The sequence below is a fragment of the Symphalangus syndactylus genome, chromosome 17 (genome assembly GCF_028878055.3).
Source record: "Symphalangus syndactylus isolate Jambi chromosome 17, NHGRI_mSymSyn1-v2.1_pri, whole genome shotgun sequence".
Lineage (NCBI taxonomy): Eukaryota > Metazoa > Chordata > Mammalia > Primates > Hylobatidae > Symphalangus > Symphalangus syndactylus.
Window position 1 is genome coordinate 44,850,741 of NC_072439.2, and position 27,841 is coordinate 44,878,581.

Consider the following 27,841-nt stretch of genomic DNA (forward strand, 5'->3'; position numbering starts at 1 on the left):
TGCCATTATGGGTATATACCCAAAGGATTATAAATCATGCTGCTATAAAGACACATGCACACGTATGTTTATTGTGGCACTATTCACAGTAGCAAAGAGTTGGAACCAAACCAAATGTCCAACAACGATAGACTGGATTAAGAAAATGTGGCACATATACACCATGGAATACTATGCAGCCATAAAAAATGATGAGTTCATGTCCTTTGTAGGGACATGGATGAAACTGGAAATCATCATTCTCAGTAAACTATTGCAAGGACAAAAAACCAAACACTGCATGTTCTCACTCATAGGTGGGAATTGAACAATGAGAACACATGGACACAGGAAGGGGAACATCACACTCCGGGGACTGTTGTGGGGTGGGGGGAGGGGGGAGAGATAGCATTAGGAGATACACCTAATGTAAATGGCGAGTTAATGGGTGCAGCACACCACCATGGCACATGGATACATATGTAATAAACCTGCACATTGTGCACATGTACCCTAAAACTTAAAGTATAATAAAAAAAAAAAAAACAAATACAGATACTTTTCCATGATATTTTTCCCGTGATGATTTCCCATGATATTTACAGGTTCTGCCCACATTTGAGGGGTATGTGGAAATTATATAGAGCATGTACAGTGGGAGGCTTATAGTGTATATACTGAAATGTGGGGTTGGAGCCCTAACACAGAGACCCCAGCAGGGCACTGCCTAGTAGAGCTATGGGAAGGGTGCTGCAACCCTTCAGACTTGAGAATGGTAGAGCCACCAGCAGCTTGCACTCTGAGCTTGGAAAAGCCACAGGCACTCAACTTCAACCGTGAGGGAAGCCACGCACCCTGCAAAGCCACAGGAGTGGAGCTGCCCAAGGCCTCGAGGGCCCACCCCTTGCCCCAGCGTGCCAGGATGCGGGACATGGAATCAAGAAATATGTTGGGGCTTTTTTTTTTTTTTTGAGACGGAGTCTTGCTCTGTCGCCCAGGCTGGAGTGCGGTGGCATGATCTCGGCTCGCTGCAAGCTCGGCCTCCGGGGTTCACGCCATTCTCCTACCTCAGCTTCCTGAGTTGCTGGGACTACAGGCGCCTGCCACCATGGCCGGCTAATTTTTTGTATTTTTAGTAGAGACGGGGTTTCACCATGTTAGCCAGGATGGTCTCGATCTCCTGACCTCGTGATCCACCCGCCTCGGCCTCCCAAAATGCCAGGATTTAAAGTTTAATGTCTTCCCCGCTGGGTTTCAGACTTTCCTGGAGCTTGTTGCCCCTTACTTTAGCCAACTTCTCCCTTTGGGGACAAAAATGTTTTACTCATTGCCTGTACCACCAACCGTGTCTTGCAAGTAAATAACATATTTTATTTCAGAGGCTCATAGGTGGCAGGAACTTACCTTGAGTCTCAAATGAGACTTTGGACTTTTGAGTGATGCTAGAATGAGTTAAGACTTTGAGGGTCTATTGGGAAGGGATGATTATATTTTGCAATGTGAGAAAGACATGAGATTTGGGGGGCTGGGGGTAGAATGACATTGTTTGGATGTTTGTCTCCTTCAAATTTCATGTTTAAATGTAATCCCCAGTGTTGGAGGTGGAGGTGGGACCTGATGGGAAGTGTTTGGGTCATGGTGGTGGATCCCTCATGAATGGCTTAGAGCCACTGGTGATGAGTGAGTTCTCACTCAGTTCGTGTGAGATCTGGTGGCTTAAAAGAGTCTGCTCCCTCTTTGCCTTCCATTGTGATTGTAACCTTCCTGGGGCCTTCATCAAAGGGCAGGCAAATATTGGTGCCATGCTAGTACGGCCTGCAGAACCGTAAGCCAAAACAAACCTTTTTTCTTTATAAATTACCCAGCCTCAGTTATTCCTTTATAGTGATGCAAAACGGGCTAACAATATATAAATTTGTAATTTTTAAGTTATAGACTGTTTTTATTAAACACTTATGAATACTGTTTGAAGTGCTTTAATTTTTATAACAATCCTATGAATTTGGTAATAATATTCACATTTTACAGATAAGGAAATTACCCAAGATTATATAGCTAATAAGTTGCATGGCAGAAATTAGCATCTGGCATCAGTTTGCAATCTTTACCACTAACACTATGTCTGTGCATCATATTAATCATAATCATTTTCTCTGTCATGTGTTGAAAGTTATTGTGCCAAACATTGTGCTAAGAGTTTTAGAAGCATGATCTGATTTGATAAATCTACAATATAGATTCTACTCTTTTACTTCTTGAGGAAATTTTGAGACCCCCAATGATTAAATAACTTTTTTCCCTTGTTCATTGTATTAGACTGCAATTCTCCACTAATTATATTTGATGCCTTTTGCAATATGGCTTTGCAATTTTTCCCTTCAGGAAGTAAAGTCTATTTCCTCAACCATTAAATCTGGGCTGGCCTTGTAACTTGCTTATAGAAAAAGTGATGGTCAGTTCCAAGCCCAGGCCTCAAAAGCACTAATGCACTACTTCTCTCATTTGGAACCATGCCACTGACATGAGAACAAGCCAAGGCTAACATGCTGCTGATGACAGACCATGCAAAACAGAGACAAGGCATCTCAGATGAGGTCATCCTTAATCAGCCCACCTGCCAGCTGATCACAAACATACGTGAGACATGAGAGGTCAGCCAACTGTAGATTTGTGAGGCAGGATGGCTGTTGTTTTAAACTACTTTTTTTTTTTTTTTGTAGAGTCTCATTTGGTCACTCATGCTGGAGTGCAGCAGTGTGATAATGGCTTACTGCCGCCTTGATCTCTCAGGCTCAAGTGATCCTCCTGCCTCAGCCCCTTGAGTAGTTTGGAGCACAGGTGCGTGCTACCATGCCCAGCTAATTTTTTTTTTTTTTTAGTTTTTTGTAGAGACAAGATCTCACTATGTTGCTGAGGCTGGTCTTGAACTCCTGGATTCAAGCAATTCTCCTGCCTCAGCTTCCCAAAGTGTGAGATTACAGGTATAAGCTACCATGAAAATCACATCTGGGGGCTAGTTTGTTATGCATTAGTGTGGTATGGTTTGTTATTCGTTAGTGTGAAGATTACAGGTATAAGCTACCATGAAATCACATTGAAAATCACACAATTTGTTATGCATTAGTATGACTAAATCATGATTTAGTCATGTAGCCATTAAGTGGCAGTCAGAAACACACACACACAAGGATATGGCCCAGCTTGTCTTATTATAAATAGAGCTTGGTAATTAGAAAACTAAGAAATGCAATCTAACCCCTGTTCATGGCTTGCCTCTTTCCCATTAACCATCCAGAGTTCACTAAGAAACTACAGCCTGGCTGAATCCTAGCAAATGAGGGTGGTAGTGCAGCAGCACTGACAGTTGAGTAGAGGCTGGTCTCAGTCTTTTCGGAGCACAGAATCAGCTGAATGAGGATCCCTACTGGAAGGCACTTGATGCTCAGGAATGGGTCAGTACTGGCATTTTGTGTGGTGGAACCCATGGCTTTTGCAGGGCAAGAGATTTTGCCAGTGCTGGTGAGTTTTCCTGTGGCCAGAAATAAAATGATGGAGGCTAGAACCTCTGGTGACCTACCACTGCTGGCATGTGCTCCTTTCACAGCTGTTCTTCAAGGAAAGGTAAATTCATTTATTCATTCAACAAATTGAAAAATGCCCACTATGTCATAGAAACTTCTAGGTGCTAAGGATGTAGCAGTGAATGAAACTAAGCTTCTTGCCCCCATTGAACTTGTATTTTAGTGGAAGAGACAATATATGCACAGATATAGAATACCTAAGAGCCACGAGGAGGAATAAAGCAGGATTAAGGTGAGAGGAACAAGGAGTACAGATTGGGAAATTAGGGGAGACCTCTCTAAGGAGATGACACTGACACTTGAGCAGAGACCTGTAAGTGAGGAAGGCATGTAGATACCGGGTTAGAGTGATCCAGTGTGGGACAAATTCGGTGCTCTTGAGGCTGTGCTTGGTCTACTAGAGGAACAGAGAGCTGTCAATGAACTGAAGCAGACTGATCAAGGAAGGTAGAGAGCCACAGGCAAATCATGTAGAAGCTACTGGGCAACAGTGAGACCTAAACTTTCTTCTATGAGATAGTGCCACTATCATAACTAGTACAGTGTAAAACTTCAGTTTATTGGCTGAATTGGGGTGGGGAGAGCTACAATTTATATGATTTAAGGTAAACTGTTCCCAGTCATGGCTAGCCATGAATCATTTGTAGAACTATTTGATTCCTGGACCCACCTACTGGGTCAAAATCTAGTATGAAGCCCAGAATTAGTATTTTATTTAAAAAAGAACATTCCAGGCCAGGTGCGGTGGCTCACACCTGTAATCCCCACACTTTGGGAGGCCGAGGTGGGTGGATCATGAGGTCAAGAGATCAAGACCATCCTGGCCAACATGGTGAAACCCCATCTCTACTAGAAATACAAAAATTAGCTGGGCATGGTGGCGCACACCTGTAGGCCTAGCTACTCGCGAGGCTGAGGCAGGAGAATCACTTGAACCTGGGAGGTGGAGGTTGCAGTGAGCCAAGATTGTGCCACTGTGCTCCAGCCTGTGACAGAGCAAGACTCCATCTAAACAACAAAAATTCCATCCTTAAATATATGGCTCTATTTGCAAAGAAAATGTGAAAGGATATACGCCAAACTGTTTACAGTACGTACCTCAGGTACATTATTTTAGTTCTGAGTAGAAATGCCTTAGCTTAAATGTTTAAAAGTTTTAACAATGAGCCTTTTGTTTTGTTTTTTGAGACCGTCTCGCTGGGTCGCCCAGGCTGGAGTGCAGTGGCGCAATCTCAGCTCACTGCAAGCTCCGCCTCCCAGGTTCACGCCATTCTCCTGCCCAGCCTGTAGCTGGGACTACAGGCGCCCGCCACCACACCCGGCTAATTTTTTGTATTTTTAGTAGAGATGGGGTTTCACTGTGTTAGCCAGGATGGTCTCGATCTCCTGACCTCGTGATCCGCAGGGATTACAGGCGTGAGCCACCACGCCTGGCCCAACGATGAGCCTTTCTAAAGTTATTTCAGCATCTTTTGTAAAACTGCTACCAAAGACATCCATTTTGTCACATCTCTAATAAAAAGGATTTGAAACCAAATTGCACACAGGAGTGCATTCAACATTTTTCAGAGGAATGAATACAATGGCAAGTCTGAAAGAGTTGTGTCAAGTAAATCGGTACTGGGGTGCTTCTGTTACAGAAAATGAATAACTCATGGCATTTTTATTATTGCTACAACAGTGGCAAATTTTTAATCTAAGCACTCTATAGTCACAATTATTCTTGCCTAGGTTTAAAGCTACTTAAAATCCTTTTTGGACTTATGCAGACTAATTAACAAATAAATGAATGGGATTTCTAACCTAACACCAGGTACTGAATTATGCAAAATTACACAAACATTTAAAAAAACTATAGTAGAAAAACCAACAGTACACAACTTAAAGAGAAAAAATTTTTATTGTGATATAAAATGCACTTATAAAATGTCCACCAGAAGGCATGTGATTTTTCACTGCTATATAAATTTACTGGGAATATGTTATTCACCATCTAGGTATGATAATGCCAACTAAAACATACTGTAAACGATGAGTTATACTCTATAACAAATGCATCACTGATTTTCAGCAATCATTGGTTTAATAATAATTAGTTTAAGACTATAATCACATCTATATTCTGGAATGTCCATTTACTTTAATGTAGTGTAGTGGAATTTAGAGTATAATTGCACATAGATGGTACAGAAAAACATTCACTTCTATTTTACATCTTCATGACAGGTAGTCTTCCTGACTGAAAATAACAGCTTCAGCTATGGTCTGCAACACAGCTCCAGGATTCTTAATGCAATAATTTGGGTGTACGTGTGTCTGTCTACGTGTACACCCACGGAACAACTTATATCTTTAGTAAACAAGTGCAACATTATTGTCAGTTATTTTGCATGTTTAAATATTATAGTCTGATTATTTGTAAACAAACAAAACCCCACACAAATACTCTAAATTCTATTTTAAAAATCTGTCAACCCATAATTATTCTCATATGCTTTACTTACTCGAACACAAATTTCTGAAAGGTGCATATATTACCTTAGATAATAAGGTTTAGAAATGAGTGCTTCACACTATGAAATGTGCATTTCCAATAAGTGATTTACGCAGCATAAACTTTAGATCAAGAAATTACAAATCCTGGATCCCCACAGTTCATTTAGAAAATGCCTCAAAGTTATGGCTCTTGCAGCAGGTTTAACAGATTAAACATTAAGTGTTCTAGCTCCCTGTTTCAAGTATCAAAGAAATATGAGGCTCAAAATCTCTCTAGGTTGTAACTGATAATGCAAAGCATTAGAAAACAGTTAAATGTGTTTTGAAATACAGTATTAACTGAGATTATTAAGGTGTTTATCTGTGTTAGCCTGTTAAGTAGCAGGACTTTAAAGTAATTTTAAATCTGAGTATTTGCTCGGAAGTGATAAAGAACACAATTTGCCTACAAATGTATGGTTTTGGAGAAAAAAAAGTCAATCCTGAGTTTCAAAACTCAACATTTTTTGTTTCCTTTTGAATGATATTAATTTAAATTTCAATCTGAACATAAATGTTTGGCCTCACAAAGCATTGGAAAGATAATTTACTAAGGCTGTTTAAAGTCTCAATGTCATCAGAAAGCCTGCAGTATAGAAAATATCTAGTACCCTTAAAGTTTCAGAGTGAGCTGATCTGCAATTTTAATGCTATTTAAAAAAAGTCAAATATAAAAAACTGCTGCAATATAAAGCACTATTTCTAAAAGTTGCAGACATGATCCTACAGTCTGACAGAACTGGCACAGCTACTCGGAGTAAGCAACTTGCGGCCTTTTCCGAGGCACACTAAGTTTCCAGCTTAGAAAATACTCTAGCCTGGTCCTTAACATATTCATTAAGTAATATGAATATTTTAAGGTCTTTCTGTCCCACAAGAAAGTAGTAAGTTTACCCTTTGAGACATCAGACTTTCTAGAACTGGCCCAACTGTATAAAATTTTAAGAAGTATTTGAAGTGTGGAATCAACACTATGAAAACAGTGTGACAAAATTAAACATTGTGTTGAACCCTTTTCTAGCTTTAACTCAAAAATAGAAATCATGAGTCTTCCATAACATTAATTTTAAAAACACACAGAAGTGAAAAGTGCTATTTTCCAAAAAGTACAATTTTTTTCCCTACTTTGTATCAACATGGAATGATTTCAGTTCTCCTGTACTAAAAGCTGGACTTTTAAAAAACTAGTATTGCAATGTTTAATGTGATGACTTTAATCAGTAGTAGCTTCAGTTTCCGCTGGGCCCCTAATTAGTCTTCGAATTCCTCTTTTTCCTGCAGGACCTTTTGGTTTTGCAAAACTTTGCTTGTGTGCATGCTGCTTGGGATGTACTTCTTCATAAAGGAAGTCTGCAGTCAACTCATCCCCATTGTCTATCTCGATCTGTAAAAGATAAAATGAGAAGCACAACATTCAAAACCTAATACAAGCAACAAGCTGGTTTTCAGGTATATGAATGCTCACAAATAATACCCATTCCAGTAAGGCAGAATCAAGGACCATATGTAAACAGTTTCACTTTCTTCTTTTGGGGAAAGGGGCTAAATGAGTTACTTGAATATATAATCAGCTACATTTACTTCCTTCTTGGTTCTTTCTTAGTGCTCCAGTTTAAATAATGTTTAAAAGTAGAAGCCACCACTATATTCTCAAGTTGCTGCGATTTACTATTTATTCAAGGAACATTTACTCATGGCCCCTTCATCACTTGGTCACTTGAAAGCCCTCTACAAGAGAGGTAAACAAACCATGGCCTGAAGGCCAAATCTTGCCCAAGATAAGATTATTTTACATTTTTTAAGGGTTGTTAAACAACAATAGGAATATATGACAGAGATTATATGTGGCTTGGCAAAGCCTTTACTTACTATTTGGTCCTCTGTAGAAAATGTCAGCTGATCCCTGCTATAGAAGGTGCTACCCATGATAAAGTGATTGATTCTTAGGAGCTTAAAAAGCATGAAGGGTTCAGAACTTAAAAACACTGGTAGTTTTTAAGGACCTGTATTTTTATGAGTTTAAGGGCTCAAGAATATATATCTTTCCCCATGCCTTATCTGTACTTAAGAAAATTAATTTAAGAAAATTGGTAGCTTAGTTCCCAAATTCAAATGTTTATGCTTATTCCTTCCTTCCCCCAAACTGGAAAGACTCCCAACCATCCCATAATTCAGTCATAATGGAGACTATAATTCCTTATTAATATGGAGTAGAAATAATCACAAGTATGTAGCTCTGGCAGCACTGTCCAACAGGACTTTTTGCACTGATGGAAATGTCCTATAAATTCTGCACTAACCAATACCGTAGCCAGTAGCCACATTTAGCTAATGAGCATCTGACATGAGGCTAGTGGAATTAAGAAACAGAACTTTAAATCTTATTTAAAGTTAAACAGCCACATGTGGCTTACTAGAAATTACAGATATATATAGAGATGGGGATCATGATAGGTAGTCCTCAGGCCCTTAGAGGAGATCCTAAGGATTTAGGATGATAACAAGAAAAATAAATATTTTCATTTATAAATCATAGCACATCATAAACTACATAGAAATGAAAAGAAAAATTTAGCAAAAACTGAAGATTTTAAAATAGGTGGGCTACCTTTCTAATTACATCCATTTGTAGTTGTCTTTCTACAATTTCTAGCAGAGGGCTCTTGCAGCTAGAATACAGCATCCGCTCCCTTATACTGCATGTGTATCCAGGCATTGAATAAATAAAAACTGTAAGTTCAAATAATAACAAATATAATTAGCATATCAATACATAAACTTCATAAAACTACATACATAAACTTCATAAAAACAAGTACAGAAACTTCATAAAACTACGGCTAAGCCCTCTGGGCAAGAAATAAGTAAGACTATAGAGCTGATATACCAATATACAAACTGAAAGTAACGTGTTAAAAACAATGTATCATATACCTATGGACTCTAAATAGTCTCCTTCATGGGAATGTTTATACAGAAAGAAATGGTAACGAGCTGAATCCTTGGGAATCCTCTTTGGCAAATCCTTCAGTTCTGTACTTGTTGTGTTGGCCAAAATTATAATTTCATTTTTTATATCTATTTCCTGCCAATAAGAAACAAAATATGTTCATTAAAACCAGATATAAGTTAAAACATATAATAAAAAGACTAAGAGATAAAGGAGGAACTTAGTTCTGGACTGTTTGTCTTTTTCACAATGAACATTTACAAAATGAATTTTAGAAATCAGAAAGCTATTTAAAATGTAAAATCCATTAATAAAAAACCCTATATGAGCCATAAACTACCAAAACGAGCAGCCACTTAATAATCATTATACATCTCTTACCAACTGCACATAGTTGAGCTGTCTGTTATTCAATTTTTCCAAAGCCTGAAAGGCTTCTCGAGAAATGGGAAATGCTACTCCTTGTAGTGTTTGATGCTTAGTGTCCACACCCACATCAGTCTGTACCTAAGTATAACAGATTTAATTTACAAGTTTAGCAGTTAGCAATATCCTATGGCAAAAATAAGAAAACCCAACCTCTATAAAATAGTATCATTCAACCCTAGCCCAACCTATAATTAAAATTATTTTTCACATTTGTTTACGGTCCTGCTAGCATTTTGTCAACATGCAGAGTGCATGACACATCTTTACGACAATGTTGGAAGTGAACATTTGAATGAGTGTACAAAGTTAGTGGGGTTTGGGGGGGTTTGTTTTTATGTTTGGTTTGGCACAATTTCTTTAGAGTGTCATCAGATTACACCACTGATTATAAAATTTTACTTGATAGAATTTATAAACAACAATCTACATACAATATGTATAGAACTTTACTTTGTTCTGTTGGACAGAAAATGCAACACAAACACCATGCATTGAATTGAAAGGAGTACAAACAGTGTACAAAGACAACACAGCTCAACAAGTTATACTACTGCAGAAGTTCCAGACTTAAGAGATTTCTTTACTAAGAACATGGTGTGCATGTACTGGAAGAGGAGAAAGATAAGAAAGCATTCAATGCACATGTTTAAGATTTTTATGCTTGATAAATGATAGCTAGTGGAGAGTCTCATTTGCAGTGTTGCAACAGAAAGTCCAATAGAAATTTTACTTTTAAAAAAATGAATGGAGATTCTACAGCATAAATGATATTGGTTAATGAAAACATCATAGAACATATGCGAATGCATACCCCAATATGATCCTCTGGGCTCTGATTGCAAGGAATAAAACAAACTATCAAACTTGTAAAAAAAAAAAAAAATCACATAAAAAGCCCTACTCAAATATGAATTAAAATAATATGACAGATCCTTGCTACCAGTTTAATATTAAATGATATTCAACCATTCTCTAGACTGATTCCTACTGTCTGTAACTCAGGCTAATGAACAGTGGTTTCGGCTAATGAATAGTGGTTTCAGCCACTTGTTCTTTTCTGTAAAGTCCAAGTAGAAATACAGTAGTTATTCCAAATGTTAGAATGGCTGTAGAAAACACATTAAAAATAATGATAAACTACAAAATAATATGGCTGAAATTTATTGACTCTAATATGCTCAACAGGTACTCAAATAATAATCTCCCATATATATTTCTATTCAAGTAGAGTTCATAGAAGTTAATTTATAGACTCTCTAGAAAGCCAACAAAACAATAATCTGCTTCAGGCAACCTTATTAGATACATTCTTTGCACGAAATGGGTAACACACACTTTTTCTCTATATAGTATTCAAAGTACAAAGTTCACAACAGTTGTACTTCAAAAGGAAGATTTACTATTCTGACAGGAAGATTATAGGAAAAGCTATTTATAAAATGCATATAAAGTTTAATATTCATTTTAACTTTTTTTTCTGAAAAGACATTAAGCACATAGCCTTATCTCTAAACTAAACGGAATTAACCTAAGCTACCTAACTTCTTTAATCTCTAGTTATCCTCCCACATCTATTAATTAAAAATACAGTATTTTCAAACACAAAATCTTGCAAAGACTTTGAAGTTGTAACTTACCTCATTGATTTTAATCTGTCGTAATTCTTCCTCAGCTGCAGTCAGTGGGGCAGGGGAAGATTGTGACAGCAAGTATTTTTTATATCCATGTAATGATACATCTTCCTGTAAGTACAGAATAGACTATAATCAGTAATTCTCTAGAAGTAAAACGACAGTGAAGTTATTTTAGGAAAAACAAAAATCATTAACAGAAGAGATTTTAAATGAAAATAAATAGCATTATGAATTTTAATATCTTTTTACTTTTCTTTAATCCTCAATTTTAAGTTTCAAAACTTTTTAAAGGGAGTACCCACTGTTCATTTGATATGAAGTTTTATAATTACTAAATATTTTGTATGAGTTTCATACTGGCAAAGTGAAATACTGAACCTGGTCATCCTGTAAGTCTATAGGACAACTGAAATTAACCTTCTGGAGAAAACTGCCCAATGATTATCCAATAATCAACATATTCAGATTCTGAATACTATGTTATAATGCTTTATATAATTTCTTTGTAATTATTCATGGAAAATTATTATAGTTTTCATGTCAAAAGAAAAAAATACTACAAAGAGGTCTACCTATCATCAAAATTTTGTGGTTTAGAAGACTGAGACTCATGAAATTGAGAAACCAGCCCACTTCACAATTAATGGTGAAGAAGCAATATATTCCCATCTAGTCTTGTGCTCTATCCACTAGATTACATGACTTTCTGAATCAGAAAAGCTCTAAACAAACAAAAAAGTTCAAAAATATATTTCAGTGTTTCAATTTGTGTATATATGTGTAAATACATATATTTACCATATACTTTAGAAGAATCAGTATGTTTCAATACCACTTATTGTCAATGTCAAATAGATACAAATGAATAAACTCAAAGTTACATATTCATTACAGCTAACTTTAATATCATATGAAATACAGTATTTCTCTTATTCTCATGTTTTCAGACTATCCATCTGAATTCATATCAATTACCCATTACCTAGGAGTTCTTCTTTAATCATTTTAATTGCAACATATAGAATCCATATAAAAATATAATACCTTTACTGTTCCAAATACTTCATCTTTAATGTGGCCACCTCCAAATTCCTTCTTCAGAGTTGCTCTTGTTGCTGCATACAACATTTTTTGACGAACCTATTCAGTTGTGAAAGTTTACTTAGTTTATAGACGAAAACATAACATTACAAAAGCAAGCACATTCTGAATACAATACCCTGAATCACATTAAAAACAAAACTGAGCTGAAGTCCACCCACTGTAATAGCTAAAATACGTGTGTACAAATAACCATCATTAACATGGGCATCTAAACTATCAATGGCTATTAAGATAGACTTCAATTTACAATGCCACTTTTTTTGTTTTTTGAGACGCAGATTTGCTTCTTGTTGCCCAGGCTAGAGTGTAATGGCACGATCTCAGCTCACTGCAACCTCCGCCTCCCAGGTTCAAGTGATTCTCCTGCCTCAGCCTCCCGAGTAGCTGGGATTATAGGTGTGCGCCACCATACCCAGATAATTTTTTCTATTTTTAGTACAGACGGGCTTTCACCATGTTGGTCAAGCTGGTCTCAAACTTCTGACCTCTGGTGATCCACTCGCCTCGGCTTCCCAAAGTTTAGGGATTACAGGCGTGAGCCACCATGCCTGGCCACATTTTAAAGTTGAAAAAAATATAAATTGTTTAAATTCTTCATTTTTCAAACTCATATGTTCAAGAATAAAAAATTGAAATATGAGGAAAACTGAAATGAAGTTAACTTTGATAGTGACATTCTTCTCAAAGCTGTATCAAAGATTACGAATTCAGTTGTTAAGAATCAAAATTCACGGCTTACCAATGGCACATACCATTCTAGGAGGGCCACAAAGATGGAAAAAAAAAAATTAAAGAGTCAACTAGTATCTATGGAAAGCTACTAAAGATAACTACCAATTAACAAATAATTTCATAATCCTGCATGGTCAAATCCAGTATTTCTTTCAGATAGAACATGGGGAATTAAAGAGGAATGGGATGATCTTTTGAGAACAATATCTAGATAACTTTAAAAATAATTATTTTTTAATAAAAATTCAAATTAATTTTTTAAATATTGGGCCATATTCATATATTAATTCTGTCTATTGTTCTATATAGTCAATCTACTACCAGCTTTCCTAAAATACTTGTTTGTATGCAGGCCTATCACTTGAATGGCAGCGATTAATGTATGATAATACTAACAAAATTTAATATTATGTTCAATTAGTTCTCAGATTTATTACAATTATTACTCTCAGGGCCAGGCAGTTTCCTTCATTTTTCAGAGGCCCATGGAGTCATTTTAAAATTACCACAAATTAGGTTGGACACAGTGGCTCACGCCTGTAATCCCAGCACTTTGGGAGGCCGAGGTGGGTGGATCACTTAAGGCCACGAGTTTGAGACCAGCCTGGGCAACACAGTGAAACCCCGTCTCTACTAAAAATATAAAAATTAGCTGGGCGTGGTGGCACATGCCTGTAATCCCAGCTACTCAAGAGGCTGAGGCGGGAAGATCACTTGAGCCTGGGAGGCAGAGGTTGCAGTGAGCCGAGATTGCACCACTGCAGGCCGGTCTGGGCAACAGAGTGAGATTCTGCCTTAAAAAAAAAAAGAAAAAATTGCCATTGCCACAAATTTTTAAATCTTAAATCAGTAATAATAATAATAATAATTATTTTTTTTTTTTGAGACAGAGTCTCGCTCTGTTGCCCAGGCTGGACTGCAGTGGCGCCATCTCTGCTCACCACAAGCTCCGCCTCCTGGGTTCACACCATTCTCCTGCCTCAGCCTCCCGAGTAGCTTGGGACTACAGGTGCCCACCACCACGCCCAGCTAATTTTTTTTTGTATTTTTAGTAGAGACAGGGTTTCACTGTGGTCTTGATCTCCTGACCTCATGATCCGACCGCCTCGGCCTCCCAAAGTGCTGGGATTACAGGCATGAGCCACCATGCCTGGCCTGTAATAATTATTTTGATTTCAAGGGCAAAACTCTCGAATCTGAGCACATTGTTCCTGATTCTCTGTTATCAATCCAAGGATTTTCCTCATGATCATTCCCTTCTATGGGAAATAATTATTGCTTTTTAACCTTTATTTGACCTAGAAATTCCAAAAACATCTTTCTAGCATTTAATGTTAAACAAACTATAAAAAAGTTACTTACATGAGAATGATCTGGAGACCATGCAATGAATATCCATTCATATCCCTGGGCATTCTGAGAATCTAACCTGAATAATATATAGCATGGTTGTTTGTCCTCCAACAGGGGTAAAACAAAGGAATCATAATCCTTATCCCAGGAATCTGAAGGCTGACTATATGATCCAATCACAAGTTGCTCTATGAAAAATTATTTTTAGAAAGATAGGTAAATGGTTTGAAATACCAAGTGGTAGTGTGATGAAGGCTAGAAAAATAAATATATAGTCATTTCCCAGTTACTATTATTCACATCAAAAAGTTGAAAAGAAAAATGTGGCAACATAGAAAGTAATTATGACATAGAGTATTATAAAAACTGTTAACTTTTTATGAACATGGTTAAAATTTCTAAAATATACACAACCTAAGAAAGAAACATATAAAAATGATCATGACAGTTGAATTGAATGGTCAAATAATGGATGGTTACATTTCTATTTTCCAAAATGTCTGTGCTTATCAACAAAATATATTTAAACTACCATTCGAAAGTATAATTTCTGACATTAACATTGAATTGTATAGTAAGAAATATTAAATAAAACCATGTTTAACTCCTATTTATTTGGCCATAATGCTACAGATTTAAACATTTGCCTAGATGCATACACTGGTATAGCCACTTTGAAATGCTATTCGGCAGAATCAAGTAAAATTGTGAATCTACTATGCATACAGAATCTCTTATACATAAATACAAAGGTGTTCACTGCAGCACTATACAGTAACGGTGGAGACTGGAAATAGCCTCGATGTTCATCAATAAGAGGAAGGAAAAATAATGTGTGGCATAGTCATATAACATTCTGTTCAGATTTAAAATGAATTATTGAGCTATCAAAACTAATTGCAAATGTAACATTTTCAGAAAAAGGAAAGATAGTGTAAGATGGTATCATGCAGTTTATGTAAATCAAAGAGCACTATATGCTATTTAGGGATACACATAAAAACAGAGTGCACAAGTATCAGAACTCCTAATTGTAGTTGCCCCAGGGGAAGGAGGTCAGAAGCAAAATTGTTTAAAGGGGATGCTCTTATACCAGAAAAACGCTGAATTTTCTAAAATGCTTGAAGTAAATATGATAAAATGTTAGCAGTTATTAATAAAGGGGAGATATAGGTATTTGTGATACAATTTAGTCTTTGGAATTTTCCTTATTTAAAAATTTTCACAAAACAAAAAAGTAAAACCAGAAAATAAAGTAGTGCCATTTTCCTTCTGTAGAGATGCTAGTTAGATTAACTTTTCCATTTTAGTTCCTTAACTAGTCACTTAGGAAGGGATGGCATTAAAAACTTTAGCTCAGTATTTTTAAAATATGCTGTTTTACAATATACATATATTCCTATTGAATGTTATATGTAAACAAATGCATATTTTACAAACTATTCTGGTATTTTTTACATAAGCAGAAAATAGAAAACAAATTAGATTTGCTTCCAGTTTGTGAAAGAACAAGTTACTTTTCCAAAGCAAAATATTTTCAGATATTTAAGAAATTAGGCCGCCGGAATATTTTAATATATTCAGTTGTGACTGAGTAGCTATAACAGTAATTGTTCAAATTCAAATCTGCCTGATTTAAAAGATTCTCCCACTCAACCAGATTCCCTGTTTACAGAATTATTTTTAAAGAATCAATTTGTAGTTTGTTATATTCTCAGAACTTTCCCAAAACAAGAAAGGGTAATGATCATTTCTGTAGCAAAGGTTGCAATCAAATGGAGAAAATGGGAGTTTGAAATCCTTTGTTTATATTTAAAAACAAACTTTATTGAATAATTTCACAAGTAACTATTTTTTTTTTTTTTTTGATAATCACCTGTTTAGTGATTTCCATTCCAGAGATGGAAGCACTGACATTAGAAATGGACTGTGGTGCAGAAACTAAGACACAAAAAGTAAAAGAGGAAGAAGTCACATCAAAAAACATCTTTCTGTTTGCCTGATAGTCACATAATTCAGAATGAAATCAGGGGCCCATAGGGACCTGCACAAAATATGAGGAATCCAAGTTACCGTTAAGGTAAGATTTGAACTTGCTTCACATTAGTTAATAGTTCAAATCACTGACAACACACAGTAAGTTTAAAAATACAACAGCCACTAATCCAGGAACAGAAAATATTTAAAAATATTTAACTAACCATTTTCAATAGATATTTTCAGAAGTCTGTACTTTCCATTTCTGGCTCTGGCAAAGATCTCTTTAACATCTTCACTTGCTGTGGAAAAAGATAAAGAAAGTAAACTTTTTATACTTATATATAAATACTTTCCCATCTATATTGGAAAAATTAATTAGAACACAAAGAAAAAATCTGGAGCATGTAGCATCCTTATTATATTATAAAACTTTACCGCATAAAATAATGAAGACTGTATACAATTAAGAAATATAAATATTAGCATTTTAAAAGTATGTTAATAATTCCAATCTGTTTTAGCTACATAATTCTGTGCAGAAATAACACTGGGGTGAATATACTGAAGTTACTCAAACCCAATAATGAGCAAATTACAATTTTGAAAAACTTTTCTTGCTCTTTTGAAAAATATTGAAAACTTGCTTTCATTCTCTAATTCAGTTTCAAGCTTATGACAGACAGACACTCCTTCATCAATTCACTTTCTGTATTTTCTCGTCAAAAACAACAGTAAATATCAAATATCCTAACTTGTTTAAAGAAAAAGACAATAAAATGCATTCAATCTTAATTCTGGTTATATTTTTCTAACTTGCATTTCTCAAAAGCTAGATTAAACTCATTGAATAAATATGTATTTAATAACTAACCCCTGTGCTCCTATTAAAGCTTCAATTTCGTTCTAATTTCGTTCCTGTGTTGTCTATTAGCAGCAAGCACCACTATGTAAGTAGGTAGTGCTTGCTGTAAGGCTCAAGCATGAGAGTCAATAACTACATATTTATATATCGAAATTAATGCGGATAAATAAAACGTTTTTAGATTTGAGACTATTTTGCTTCTGCGTGCGTGCAGGGGGATGTGTGCGGTGGTGTCAAAAATCTTTACGAATAAAACATACAATTAAGTGTTCATCTGGGAGAAAGACTCGCTATTAACAGTAAGAGCTTGAGTTTACACTAGAACTCGTTAAGTGATCGCGAGTAACCCGGGGATATATTGTTTGACTCTTGATGAGGTTAGCACCTGCAGGCTGCCCAATTTCAAACCAGGAAATAATGGAGGTCAGACATAACTGCACATTGAACTGTCTGCACTCATTACAGGCAACCATACAGATCAGTTTCCCTTGGGCAGTATCTAGGAAAAAGATCAAAACACACGCTACACTCGAGATTTCTCAGAACATAACTCTCACTTTCCTATTTGGGGAGAAAATGCGGGAGAGTTTTGGCAAGCACCCCTACTGATGTGAGAAAGATTCTGGCATGTTTCTTTTTGTAATCAAAGTCTTGTAATATTCTCCTTTGGACCATGAAAAGGAAAACTCGCCTGGCTCTCGACAGCGTAGGGACGCCCCAGTCGCCTCCACTGTCCCAGCTCTTCCCTACGTGACCAAAAGGAGGAAAGTTGGGCCACTGTCGGGGACGGTGGAAGGCACGCCCCCTTCAACCAGGCCGCCTCGAAAGCCAATTTCCTTCGCTCCCCCGAATTTCGGGTCAATCTGCAACGTGGCGGCAGCAGGGACTGGGCTGTAGGAGGACGCAGGCCGGCAGCGCCCGGGAAGCAGGAGCGCGGAGAGGCGCCGAGGCCCGGCTCGCCCCGCGAGACCGACTTCCGGAGCTCCCGGCCCGACTCCAGCCCTGCCCATCCTGCAGCCCTCCTGGCTCTCCCGGCTCTCCCGGCAGCCCCTTCCCTGCAGGTCGCGCCGGGCGCTGTTACCTTGGATGCCGGTCTGGTGGGACATGGCGGCGGCCGCTAGCTCCCGGCTCCGGCGCTGAGTGCAGCCAGCGGCCCCGGCCGGCGGCTCCAGGAAGTGGCTGCTCCTCCGCCGGCCCCGGCGCGTCATCCGCCCGCGACCCGCGGCCGCCCCGCCCCGTGAGGTTGACTGAGTGCCAGAGCGTCCACGCCTCCCCGCTGCCCTTCCTGGGTGCCGGGCTGCGGTCCAGCCCCCGGCCTCGCGATCCAGGCTCTCTGCTTGGGGTCCTGCCTCTGCTGTTGCCGCCGCCTCTCCCGCTTCTTCCGGGGGGGAAATACCGCAGAATTTAGACAGCTCAGTGCTCCAACGTCTGCTCTCTGAAGACCCCGCCGACGCCGCCATTCGCTGCCTCAGCAAAGGGATGCTCAAAAACGGAAGTGATCATTTTACCAAATAGGCATTTTGCAGCTTAAAAAAGATGTGCACATTATTTTTCTTGGTTTACTCTTCCTATAATCGATACCGTTTAGTGTAGAAAAGCCTTCTCCTTTATCCATTGTTTTGAAAGAATGTAGACTGCCTCATCAAATTTTTCCACGATTTTAAATTGAGTTAATCTCACACTGTTAACTTTTCTTTTCAGCTGGACACATTTAGAGACTCAGTTTATCTTTCTCTTCACTCCAGAAAGAGACAGCCACTAAGAGATTAGCTGATTTGAGTATCCCTCTGTGGTCGATTATACCATTGCAAATCCTGCTCTGCTTTAGGTTGGCAGTTTCTTATTTAATCCAGTAATTATTCAAAATTCACTTGGACAGATTTGGAACGTAGCAGCAGATATTACTTAAAAATCTTTTCCTTTCCTGCTTTTACAAACATGTAGTTCCTTCCTGAAAGGTAATGTTAGTTTGTGGGGGGGGGGGTTGGTTTTTTTTGGTACTGCTTCTCTACTGCTGCTAGGTGGGAAGCTAGTTCTTATTTTTAGGGCCTTGAAGTGACACATACACAAAATTATAATCTGCTAATGAACAAATAATTTATTCAGGTCAATAATATAAGTGCAAGTTAATCACTGTTCAAATACTATACGATGTATTTTTAATGAGTGATTAACAGGCCTGCAATTGTTTTTCTTTACAAGGATCACAGCAAACAAGGTTATGTTCTATTCCCTGTTATCTGAGCTCTGTTTTTCAGACATATTCTCATATTCAGGAATAAACTAAATCTGAGTTTTATGACTTGTATGGATTTAAGAAATGTAGGGAGGAGTTTCATTCTAACCAAATTCTTCCTGACACAATGGTTCACCCTGATTTACCAGTTTTTGACTACATTGCTGAGCAGAGAGAAAATTGCAGAGTTGACTTGCAGTGTTTTGACTGATTCATATCCTAGTGCTTCGGGGAAATTGCTTAAGGAAGTTGGCGTTGCTCAAAAGTACAGATGAGCAAAATATAATCCTTACATATTCGTGCTTGGGAAAGGCCACTGTATTCTCAGTCCTGAAGAAGAGGAATGTCTAGTTAGGTTGGGACCACCCTGACAGCAACCAGAAAGTGCTTATTTACTGCCAGTACAGTAGTTTGACTTAAAAGCTGCAAGGGTCTTGGGTGCCTTGCTCTGCTCTAGCCACAAATATTTTCCCACTTTTCTTCACCTATTGTGTCTCCATTTAGTGAACATTTGCCAGAGCTGTCATGAGAATAATACCTTAGATTTGTATGGTAGTTTACAGTTTTCAAATAATATATAATAGACTTATTTGAGTACCAACATAATCCTGTATGATGGGCCAAAAAAAATATCAGGTTTTGTTTTTTAACTTTAAGAGGTTTGGAAATTGAACCACAGAGTTGGGAAGTCAGCAGGTTTGAAGGCTAAGACAAGTGTCTGTAAGAAACAAACCATTTGAAGACAACGTATGCAGATAAGAGAGTTTATTATGAGGATATTGGAGGATCTTATAGATCTTGACAACCTGGTTTTCACCTCTGCTTTTCTCTTCTTTTTCTCCAAATAGGATCTCTCTGCTTGTGCAGTCAAAATGGCTGAATATGGCTACCCTACACTTTCCAAATTGACAGGGTTGTAGCTGCATGCAGAGATTACATAGCTCTTCTAAGTCCAAGTTTAAAATTCCTAAGAGAAAGCATGTGAATGACCCTGCTTGGCTTGTGTCAAATCATTCTTGGCCAAGCTGGCTTTACCCAATATACCCTGCCCACGAGTGAAAGGCAATTATCACAGGAGGGGAGATGGATCTTGGATGTGGGAAACAGGTGTAGAATTCCTACTTTTCACAGTTTGGTAGAGGTAATGTTTAGAACCTAAGATGGTGGTCACAAAACACAAACGCTTATGGGGTCAGTTAAATAACATAAATGAATGAAACTAATAAATGGAGACCGTGGCAATGAGAGGGAGCACAGGATCCATCTAAAATGAGCTACTACTAGGCCAAGTGGGATGGCTGACACCTGTAGTCCCAGCTCTCAGGAGGCTGAGGTAGGAGGATCACTTGAGCCCAGGAGGTAGAGGCTGCAATGAGCCATGATCACCCCACTACACTCCAGCCTAGGCAACAGACCCTGTCTCAAAGGGAAAAAAAAAAAAAAAAAAAAGGAGCTGCTACTACTCAATTCAATTCTGACTGACTGATGCTCTGTGGGAATTCAAGCGCAAGGTGACCAATCTTACGTTTTGCAAGTGATGTCGGAAACTGGGATTTTATGTAAAATCTCTATTTCAATTATGTAGGAAAACAAAACAAAAAGAGAACTATAACTGCAAGTCAGGTTTGACCTATGAAATGGTAGTTTAGGACTTCTGACCTAGATCATCTGTGGTCAATTGCCAAATAATGACATTTTAAAATCATACCCTCCGTAAAGTCTTTTTACGACAGAAGAGACTATGATGTGTGCCACATTAATGTGAGCAGTATACATGTTTGTGTATAGTGCATATACACAGGAAACTATAAAAAATCATTCATCCATCCATCTTGTTTCTTCTCTGAATTGAAACCTTTTTGATAGATTCATTTCTTCTTTACTTGGTGAGGTAATTATAAAGAGCTGCACTGTTTGTATTAGATTTTCCTAGAGAAGAAACCCTGCTGTAAAATTTTTAAAAACACATAGAAGTTGTATGGCCATGAACAACATTATTTAACCTCTCTAAGTCTCCATTTTCTCTCGTTATATGCCATACCTATGTCTCATGGTTGTCATGAAAATCAAGTGAAATATGACTTTATGAAGCTCTAACATGTATGAATGCTCAGTGTATGTTGGGCTTCATATTTTGTTAGAATTAAGTCTAACACAATACATTACAATATAGTATGTTTCAAAATAAAAGATCATTTAAAACAGAGCAAGTGGAGTTAGACTGAATTTCCAAACCTCAAAAGCAACAATCCAAAGTTGATTTCTTATATAGGTTCATAAAACCACAATATCACTGGGCCCTGTGAACTGCTGTGTTTTATGTAACACATCCTTAGATTTATAAAGCATTAAATAAGAAAAATAACCCTTTGGGTTATAAAAAATGAGGATCAAGAATTAAGCAACATACCTTGGCTGAAATTAACTTTTATTATATGCATGTAATTATAACCCTCAACAATTCACAATAAACACCTGACAAGATTGCTAAAACTTTTCATGAAATGGAATATATAAGATAAAATTCTTTCATTCCTATTGCACTCAGTGGTGCTTGAGAAAACAGAACAGAGAGTCTGGGTTAAGGAATAGTTCAAGCAAATGATATTTCTTTATTATTTTCCCAAGTAAAATCTAGACTGAAGTAATATTAATAAATGATACGTACTTTCCAATGAAAGAAACAGGGAAAACTTTGGTTCAAAAGAATTGTTGATAATGATAAGGATGCATATTGGAATCCAAGTGCAGGAAAGCACAAAGCAACCAGCTTTTTGATGTATTATTTATAGTGAGATTTTCACCCTGGGTTGGAAAAGTGCCTTAGCAACAGCATCTTGAATCTCTTTCTCATTATCTCTAACATGTCATGTGGGGTAGGATGGTTTAAATGCCTAATAGGAATATTTGCAAATCACTTTGAACATACTGCTTGCTCTCTTTCTCTGTTTCTCTGTCTTTGCTAGTGATGCTAATTAACACCCAAAAACCTTCCCTGACGTTTAAATAGCATGTACAGGAGATATTATCTCATACTGAGTCCACAAACGGGGACAACCTTCCATGTCCTTTATGTATTTCTGTAATTGCGACACAGGCCACTCCAGACTTTCCGTATTAGATAAATTTAGGGCTGGAATCTGCAATCTGGTGGGAAGATGGTGCAAGGGGAACTGTGAGCTGAGCTTGCATAGCAGGGTTTGTTTGTTTTGTTCAGATCTGCTGTATTTTTTTAAATAAATTAAAGAAAGGCATTCATAGCAAATTGACAAGCAGGGCGAGAGGGCAGGGATGCTCAGTGAGATTATGGGAGAGTTAAAGCCCCTTCACTTCCAGCCTAAACTACTCTTTGGAGCTGCCTGAAAATCATAGCCTCCTGGTTGGGATCCAAAACAGATTAACCCTTTCACTAAGTGCTGCTGCATAAGAAAGACTTTAACATAAAGCTTCAATGTATCTGTTATGTTTTTTCAGAATAGGCTAGGTCAATATGGGTGACCTTTATTTAGGGGTGTGCCAATGAAGGAGTTAACTCTTACATTTTATGTTAATGGGAATAGTAATATAATGAATCCCAGAAAAAGAACTGTTCAAAAGTAATTTATTAAGATAATTATATTGGTGCATATGTGTTTGTAATGCTTTAATGATAGTTTTTGGTGAGATAGACAGTTGCTACACAATAATTTTTATTCCTTAACAAAACAACTAATATTTGATGTGGCAAGGTGCTCAGCTAAAAGTTCACATTTCTACTTCCTTTGCAGCTTGATGTGGCCATGTGATTAAATTTCAACCAATGATATGAAAAATTGTTGGGTGAGTCTTCTTGAAAGGCTTCTTAAGAGGGGCTAGATAGTGGATTATCCTTTTCTATTTCCCTTCCCCACCTCCTCCTGTTTTCTGTTGGAATGAAGGTGTGATGGCCGGAGTTCCAGCAGCTGTCTTGGACCTGAGGCTATCTAAATGATGAAAACCACAAATTAGGATAGTGGAAAAGAAAGACAGAAAGGAATCTTCTGCCTCCTTGTTGACTGTCACTCTCCCCTACTGGACCTGGCATGCCTCCCTCTAGAATTGTCTTACGTTCAAGAAAAATAACTTCCATTCTATTTAAGCCACAATTAATTACAGTCTGTGTTACTAGCAGCCAAATATATTTTGTAAGTGAGGCACCTTGTTTTACCAAGACTGTTATGTAAAAATATCCTTCATCATACAGTTCATTGGTTCATAGAGTGAAATCTTTCATAGCAGGTTAGTACAACAGGGATGCTGTGTTACCAAATTCATTTGATTCCTTAATTTTAGATTGCAATTAGTGAGAATTTGAGCAGCAAAGGACACATACAGTTTTAAAGTTGAAATTACAGCAAATTAATCTACATTCCTTGCATGTAACTAGATAGTGGCAAAAGTTTCCTGTAACTTTGCTAAACAGAGAAGCAAATCAGCTGAGACCTGAAAATATTCCTTTGCATAAAAGCAGCTAAATATGCCTTGGTTATCAGATTTAGAAATACTGTATATCTTTCAGCATGTATTTCTTTATTCTTAAAACTTTAATGAGATTCACTACTACAGTAAATGAAAACATTGTAAGAGATACATATATCTTCTGAATGTCAACATTTTTATTAAATATTGACTCATCCCAAGGTTATATAAAAATCCAAAAAGTATTCACCATATGCAAAAAGAAAAAAAAAAGTTTAAGTTCTATTTGTTGAGTAGCTTTGCTAAACAGCTGAATAGTACTGCGAACAGACATCAATAGTCTCTGAATTTATGATGTTTGTACTTCATTCTTTGTTACCTACAGGCTTAGACTTGACACTATTCTCTCTTAAATGAGTTCTCAGAGACAGCACCTAAAAGAGAAAACCCTGGGGAACAATTTCTCTCTGGCCTTTCATTTCAGTTGTGTTTGACCTGTTGTCAATGGAGAATCAAGCTTGTTAGAGGATTGGGTGGGCTGGGATCAAAGAATCCACAGAAGCATGGAGCTTGACCCACCTTTTCTTGCTGTTCTTTCTCTTTACTCACTGCAATGCAGCACATTTTACTACAATTAATGTGCACCTTGCAGAGAAAGGAAAGTGAAGGATATATTTACATACTAGTGAGAGAAATGTCAAATTCTTGTTTTTGTGCTATTCAATTATCAGGTTAGCAAAGGTTTCACAAGTTAACTGTACTCTTCCAGGTTCTTCTTGTTTCTGCTCCCGGGTCCACGCTAGCCCTTGCACTTGGCAATTTTGATCAATCTTATTAAGCCAGTTGACTTTGATCCTATACTAGGCTGGGCTCTTCTTAAGAGAAGCCGAGGTCAGGTGCAATGGCTCATGCCTGTAATCGCAGGACTTTTGAGGCTGAGGAGGAAGGATTACTTGAGGGCAGGAGTTCGAGACCAGCCTGGGCAACGAAGTGAGGCCTCCCACTCCCCATCTCTACAAAAAGTACAAAAAAAAAAATTGGCCGGGCACGGTGGCTCACGCTTGTAATCCCAGCACTTTGGGAGGCTAAGGTGGGTGGATCACGAAGTCAGAAGACCGAGACCATCCTAACACGGTGAAACCCCGTCTCTGCTAAAAATACAAAAAATTAGCCGGGCGTCATGGCGGGTGCCTGTAGTCCCAGCTACTCGGGAGGCTGAGGCAGGAGAATGGCACGAACCCGGGAAGTGGAGCTTGCAGTGAGCCGAGATTGCGCCACTGCACTCCAGCCTGGGTGACAAAGCCAGACTCCGTCTCGGAAAAAAAAAAAAAAAAGCAGCTGCAGCACCGGCAGCAGCTGAGTCTGCCACTCAAGTTTCCAGATTAGACTTTCCATTCAGGCTCCCAAGAGCACTTTTCTGTTTGGATTCCCCGACTCACTGACTCCGTAGGTCCATCCCAGTTGCCTTAATATTCATACTCCTACCAGCCTTATTCATGATCCTAGGTGCTATTTCATTCAGGTTTTCTGAACTGTTTTTTTGTTTTGTTTTTTTTTTTCTGAGACAGCATCTTGCTCTGTTGCCCAGGCTGGAGTACAATGGTGCAATCTCGGCTCCCTGTAACCTCTGCCTCCCCAGTTCAAGCGATTCTCCTGCCTCAGCCTCCAGAGTAGCTGGGATTACAGGCGCCTGCCACCATGCCTGGCTAATTTTTATATTTTTTAGTAGAGACAGGGTTTCACCATGTTGGATAGGCTGGTCTCGAACTCCTGGCCTCGGCTTCCCAAAGTGCTGAGATTATAGGCATGAGCCACCACACCCGGCCCTGAACTGGTTTTCTTTCTCACCCTTCAAATCCTGAACTCTTTTTCCCTCCCTTTCTCTGAGATAACATTACAGTTCATTTCTTCACACAGTGTGCCAGCCTACATGAGTCTCATCAGTTAATTTCCCTGGGCAGTGTTTTCTACACTCTCAGAGAAGCTCATTTCAAGGCCCTTCCTTACTCAGTGACTGTTGTTTCCTCCTGAACTGTTCTTTCACAAACAATAGCACAGGTCCAACTAATTCACAGTTCACTTTCCCTGGCTCTAGTAGATAACCTCCAATTCACTTTAGCCTCAACTTTGTTTCATTTTAAACTGTTTTTCCTTCCTCCCTTCCTTTTTTTCCCCTCCCTCCCTTCCTTTCTTTTACAACCATTGTCAGTGCCCTGATATTTCCTATTTATTCTAGCTCATTAACAGTGAAGTGGGATACAGGGCAAAGATCCCTAGTAGATTTTCAGGTATATTCATACTGTGACAGCACAGCTTAGATGTTTATAATGGAGATGGACTAACGTGTTGAAAAGGATACAGACCTTTCTGTTCTACAGCTCTGGTCTGGAACAGGAATATGTTTGAAATTATATGTAATTTTCATTAAAAAAAATACAACTGTAAGTGAGCTGAATTGCACTTTGAGGAATTTAAAGTTTGAGTACACATCAGAGAAGCAGTGTTTCCGCTATGGAAAAAGCTCACTTCCACGACTGCCTACTTGTGTGATGTTGAATGGGAGATGGTCAAAGGGAGAAAGAAGGGACAACAGCAGCAGAGTCATCTTTGAACAACAGTATTATCCCAGAATTGGTTTTGGTGTTCCATCTTTGCTGGGCTGTTTCTTTCTATTCTCTTCCCTACCATCCTTCTAACATCATAGCATATTTGTCACTTTCTCCCCACTGGCTTCTCTAGATGTTATCTCACCTAACCCTACTCGTCCTGGCCCTCTGTTCTGGGCTGCATCTTTCCTTTCTCCTAGCACAGCTAACTTGTCCAGACTCTCGCTTGTTCAGAATACTTGCCAGGTAACTGGAAGCCAATCTGGTAAACTAATTCACCACGAGGAGCTCATTCACTGATTCATCAAACATTTATTGAGCACTGCAGCTCCTGTGGAGGTATGAATGGCTGACCAAGGCTGTTCTGCTGCATTACCAGTGTACAATGCAACAACCTTGGGTTTTGGGGTCAGGCAGTCCTGGGTTTTAATCTTTTTTTTTTTTTTTTTTTTTTTTTTTTTTAGACAAAGTCTCTCTCTTGTCCCTCAGGCTGGAGTGCAATGGCACTATCTTGGCTCACTGCAACCTCTCCCTCCCAGGTTCAAGTGATTCTCCTGCCTCAGCCTCCCAAGTAGCTGGGATTACAGGTGCCCACCACCATGTCCAGCTAATTTTTGTATTTTTAGTAGAGACGGGGTTTCACCATGTTGGCCAGGCTGGTCTTGAACTCCTGACCTCAGGTAATCCGCCCGCCTCAGCCTCCCAAAGTGCTGGCATTACAAGGCGTGAGCCACCACACCCATCCCTGGGTTTGAATCTTACTCTGTCACTTGCTAGATGTGTCATCTAGGAAAAATTCCTTAATCTTTCCAGATGTCTCACTTTCCTCATCTGTAAACTGGGGACAATAATAACATCTTGCAGGTGATGTTGGGTTTTAAGGACAAGAATATTCAGTGGCTAGCTCCTAGTCAATGTTAAGTAAATATTCTTGTTATTATATTGTTAGTTATATTTCTCATTTATCATTTATGGTGACCTTTAATGCTTTAACTTTGGATACAAATTGTCAGTGCCTTAACAGTTAAGAATTTTAAGTCTTGTGACGAGTTGGCAGGAGCCATTTAGGAAGTCAGGGAAGTTTCTGTTTGCCTCTCACCAACACCAGTTGTCTTAGTTCTGTCAATAGAATACCCCAGTATCAGCTGTCTGAGGAACTGAGGCAGAGTGAATTGCTGAAGACACAGGAGAGGTGTTATAAGGATACACAGAGGTACATTTTCAAATGAGGCAGCCTGGCGATAAAATACCAGGAAACAGCAACAGCAGATCATGAAGTGAAAAGTAGGTCATTTGTTTGGAGTCAAGGTGTCAGGTAGCACACAAGGTGAAGAACCCAAAGCCGTAAACAGTAACAGGCTGTAAAAATTGCTACTGCAGCCATAAACCAAAGGGCTGCCTTTTCACATATGCTGGATGGAGA

At 38.3% G+C, this 27,841-nt stretch overlaps 2 protein-coding genes across 4 annotated transcripts in view; one reads left to right on the plus strand and one right to left on the minus strand.

The window, feature by feature from the left end:
• Nucleotides 1-5,441: 5,441 nt before the first annotated feature.
• Nucleotides 5,442-21,550, minus strand: TWF1 (twinfilin actin binding protein 1). Of its 2 annotated transcripts, XM_055249776.2 has the most exons (10): nt 18,221-18,359; nt 16,499-16,576; nt 14,307-14,485; nt 12,153-12,248; nt 11,112-11,216; nt 10,286-10,306; nt 9,427-9,552; nt 9,030-9,180; nt 8,704-8,825; nt 5,442-7,479 (listed from the first exon to the last, which is right to left on the minus strand). In XM_055249776.2, exons 1-10 carry the CDS (start codon nt 18,345-18,347, stop codon nt 7,309-7,311), a joined length of 1,176 nt encoding a protein of 391 aa, XP_055105751.1. In that variant the 5' UTR covers nt 18,348-18,359; the 3' UTR covers nt 5,442-7,308. The 2 variants fall into 2 exon arrangements, with proteins under 2 accessions (XP_055105751.1, XP_055105752.2); XM_055249777.2 differs by lacking the exon at nt 10,286-10,306 and having other exon boundaries at nt 18,221-21,550.
• Nucleotides 20,797-27,841, plus strand: part of TMEM117 (transmembrane protein 117) — a 610,505-nt gene continuing 603,460 nt past the window's right edge. For both annotated transcript variants that reach the window (XM_063620186.1, XM_055249767.2), the window contains exon 1: nt 20,797-23,194. The gene's annotated coding sequence lies outside the window, so the exon portion shown is untranslated. The remainder of the gene's footprint in view (nt 23,195-27,841) is intronic.